Consider the following 2,778-nt stretch of genomic DNA (forward strand, 5'->3'; position numbering starts at 1 on the left):
AGACCATTTTTATACCGAAAGATTTACTAAAAGAATAGAAAGGGAGTCAAAGTTAAAAGATTCTGAAATAAAACAAAGAGAAAATGATGAAAACAACGGTTCGAGTCGTCATATTTCTAATATTTACACCGAAGCCAGGAAACATTTATCAGAGATTCTAAGTGGTGGTGATGAAGATGCAGATTTGATTATGGGAAATGTACCAAAATCTTTAGAGAATATTCTTTCATTTCCGGACTACAACTCTCTTTCTCCCAGTGCGAGTCCTATAAAAGACAACGGTCATGATTCGGTCAACGAAAGTCAACCATGCATTGTTAGTGTCGATCTTGAAGAGAACCCGAAAGCTCTTGACGAAGTTGATCTTGACACGAGTCCTGAAGGTATTATTTTTTTTGTTATATAAGAACTAAGTAATTATTTAGTTGTTTGAATATAATGATTTATGAGGTTTTATGCGATAAAACACACTTTAGGCAACTTTTGACCCGTTTGACATGTTTCCCTTTTAGCTTATTCTTTTTACATGTTGACCCGTTAGAGATAAAGCCTAACTGAACTGAAACATCCATAAGTATAGAAATACAATAATTTATGGTGTTCATTTGTGAAAAGTTTGATAAATGTTTTGATACTTATGCAGGAGTCATAGAGATAGAAAACCAAGACGAAAACGAAATGGCAGTCTTGGATGAACCATGTAGCCCTTCAGAAACAATGGATGAAACTGTTGATGTATCTGATGAAGAAAGATCTCCAGAGTGCTTGAAATTGGTAATGAAAATTTATAAATATTTTTAGTTTCAAAATTATCTATGATTTTGTAATGCTCAAAGATTAATTCTTGTGGCTTTATAAATGAGGCCCACAAAATAAAAATTTTGAAAATATGATTCTACTTCTTTCTTACTTAAAAGTGACAAAAAGTTTTATAAGTCCTGCATTTTCATTACAAATTTAATATGATATAACAGTTTAGTGAACCTTTCAAAAAGGCTGTTTTTATGATAAAACATTCTTTCTGCTAATTTTCAGGATTCACCTGAAGAAAATGAGTTTGCTTCTCCAACTGGATTTTCACATTCTCACAAGACCGATGAACCTGAGAGTATTGCCAGTGATAAAACCGAGAGACCTAGTCCTGTATCTGTTCTTGAGCCAATATATTCAGACAATGAAATCAGCCCTGCAAGTACCGTCTCCCGGCCCAGTGAGCAACCACCTTCTTCTTTCTATTTAAGGAAAATATGACCAATATATGGGTTGACTCAGGTTATGTATCGGGGTGATATAGCCGAGCTGAGCCTAAGCCTGAACTTTGGTCATTTAACTTATGAGAGCTCGAGCTCAAGATATTTTTAAAACTCGAGCTTTTCTCAAGTATAGCTCCGTTTATAATTTATTAAATATTTTATTTATATACATATATAATTATAGTTTTGTAGATTATATAACATATATTCAATAGTATATATTAAAATATAAATAATAGTACTTATCATGCAATTATGTATTTGTATGAACTAATATATTATGAATATATAAGTTATAAGCTCGTTTAGGGTCGCATCCTAGTCAAGCTCGGTATATGAAGCTTGGGCTTGAGCGTGCTCATTAAATAAACTTCAAATTAGGCTCAAGCTCGTTTATGCATAGGTCGATTAGAGGTTTTAACGAGTCAATCAGATCAGAAGTTACTCAAAGTGTACTTTTAATAAATAAATCCTAAAACATATATCCACGAAAGTTATATTATTACTTAAGGAAATTATGATACTTTTGCTAAATTTAACCTCATGTAATATTTTCAGTTGAATATGCAATTCAACCACTTCGCATTCGATTCGAAGATCAAGAAACACGCACAAGGAACTGCGTTGAAAATGAAGAGTCTGCATTTGAATATGTTGAAGCTGTGCTACTAGCTTCTGATCTCAACTGGGATGAATTCGGAAAAAGATGGCTTTCATCAATGCAAATACTTGATTCATCTTTATTTGACGAAGTACAAATCTTTTCAAGCCGGCCCTCTCACGATCAACGCCTCTTGTTTGATGCCACTAATGAAGTTCTCGAAGAGATATGCGACTGTTACCTTGGTTTCTTTCTTGAATTATCATTCACCAAAAGGAAAATCCAACCTGTTCCAAAAGGCGCGAGTCTGATAACCGAGGTGTGGGAAAGAATCGAGTTGCATTTAAAAGATAACTATCCGCTTTCTTTGGATCAACTTGTAATGAAAGATCTTGGAGTCTCAAGAACATGGATGGATCTTAGTACTGACTCGAGAGAGGTAGTGTATGATATCGATGAATCAATCTTTGAAGATATGATTGACGATACCCTTTCGAGTTTAGTCGTTGATCGTGTCGATAGTGAAACTTAACATGAATAAAAGTTTGGGATGGAAGGTCTATGTAGATGGTTTCTGTAAGTAGATGATATCATGTAAAGTTTTGTGTGTTTTGAGTGTGTTTTGGTTTTGTTGTATGTTGATATAACATTTTTTTTTGTTTTTTTTACATGGTAGTTGTAGTTACAAACTATATAATGGGATTTCCCACCAAATAATGTTTGAATTAAAGTTGGTTTTTATTACTCTTAAATGATTCTAAGATGATTTTAGTGTATGCTAATATGTTTGATTACTGTAGGATTGAATCTGCTATTCAAAAAGGGGTTGCGGCGCACGTTTGCTTACCTGCCACTTTATTGTAATGTTTTTAAGTTTAGCAATGAAGAAGATGAGAGCGTTTAACTTAAGAAAAAAGAGAGAGT

General features: G+C 33.4%; 1 protein-coding gene across 1 annotated transcript; it reads left to right on the plus strand.

Annotated features, from left to right (window-relative positions):
* Positions 1–7: 7 nt before the first annotated feature.
* LOC143607790 (uncharacterized) lies at positions 8–2,497 on the plus strand (the record flags this gene model as incomplete). The annotated part of the gene is made up of 4 exons (XM_077083102.1): positions 8–383; positions 644–774; positions 1,036–1,210; positions 1,812–2,497. Coding segments are annotated over 4 exons (1,257 nt in total), but the record flags the coding sequence as incomplete, so codon positions are not given.
* Between the last annotated feature and the right edge of the window lie 281 nt (positions 2,498–2,778).

This window comes from Bidens hawaiensis, unplaced genomic scaffold, assembly GCF_021521415.1.
Source record: "Bidens hawaiensis isolate Kalapana, Puna unplaced genomic scaffold, B.hawaiensis_p1.1 tig00086641_1, whole genome shotgun sequence".
Taxonomy (NCBI): domain Eukaryota; kingdom Viridiplantae; phylum Streptophyta; class Magnoliopsida; order Asterales; family Asteraceae; genus Bidens; species Bidens hawaiensis.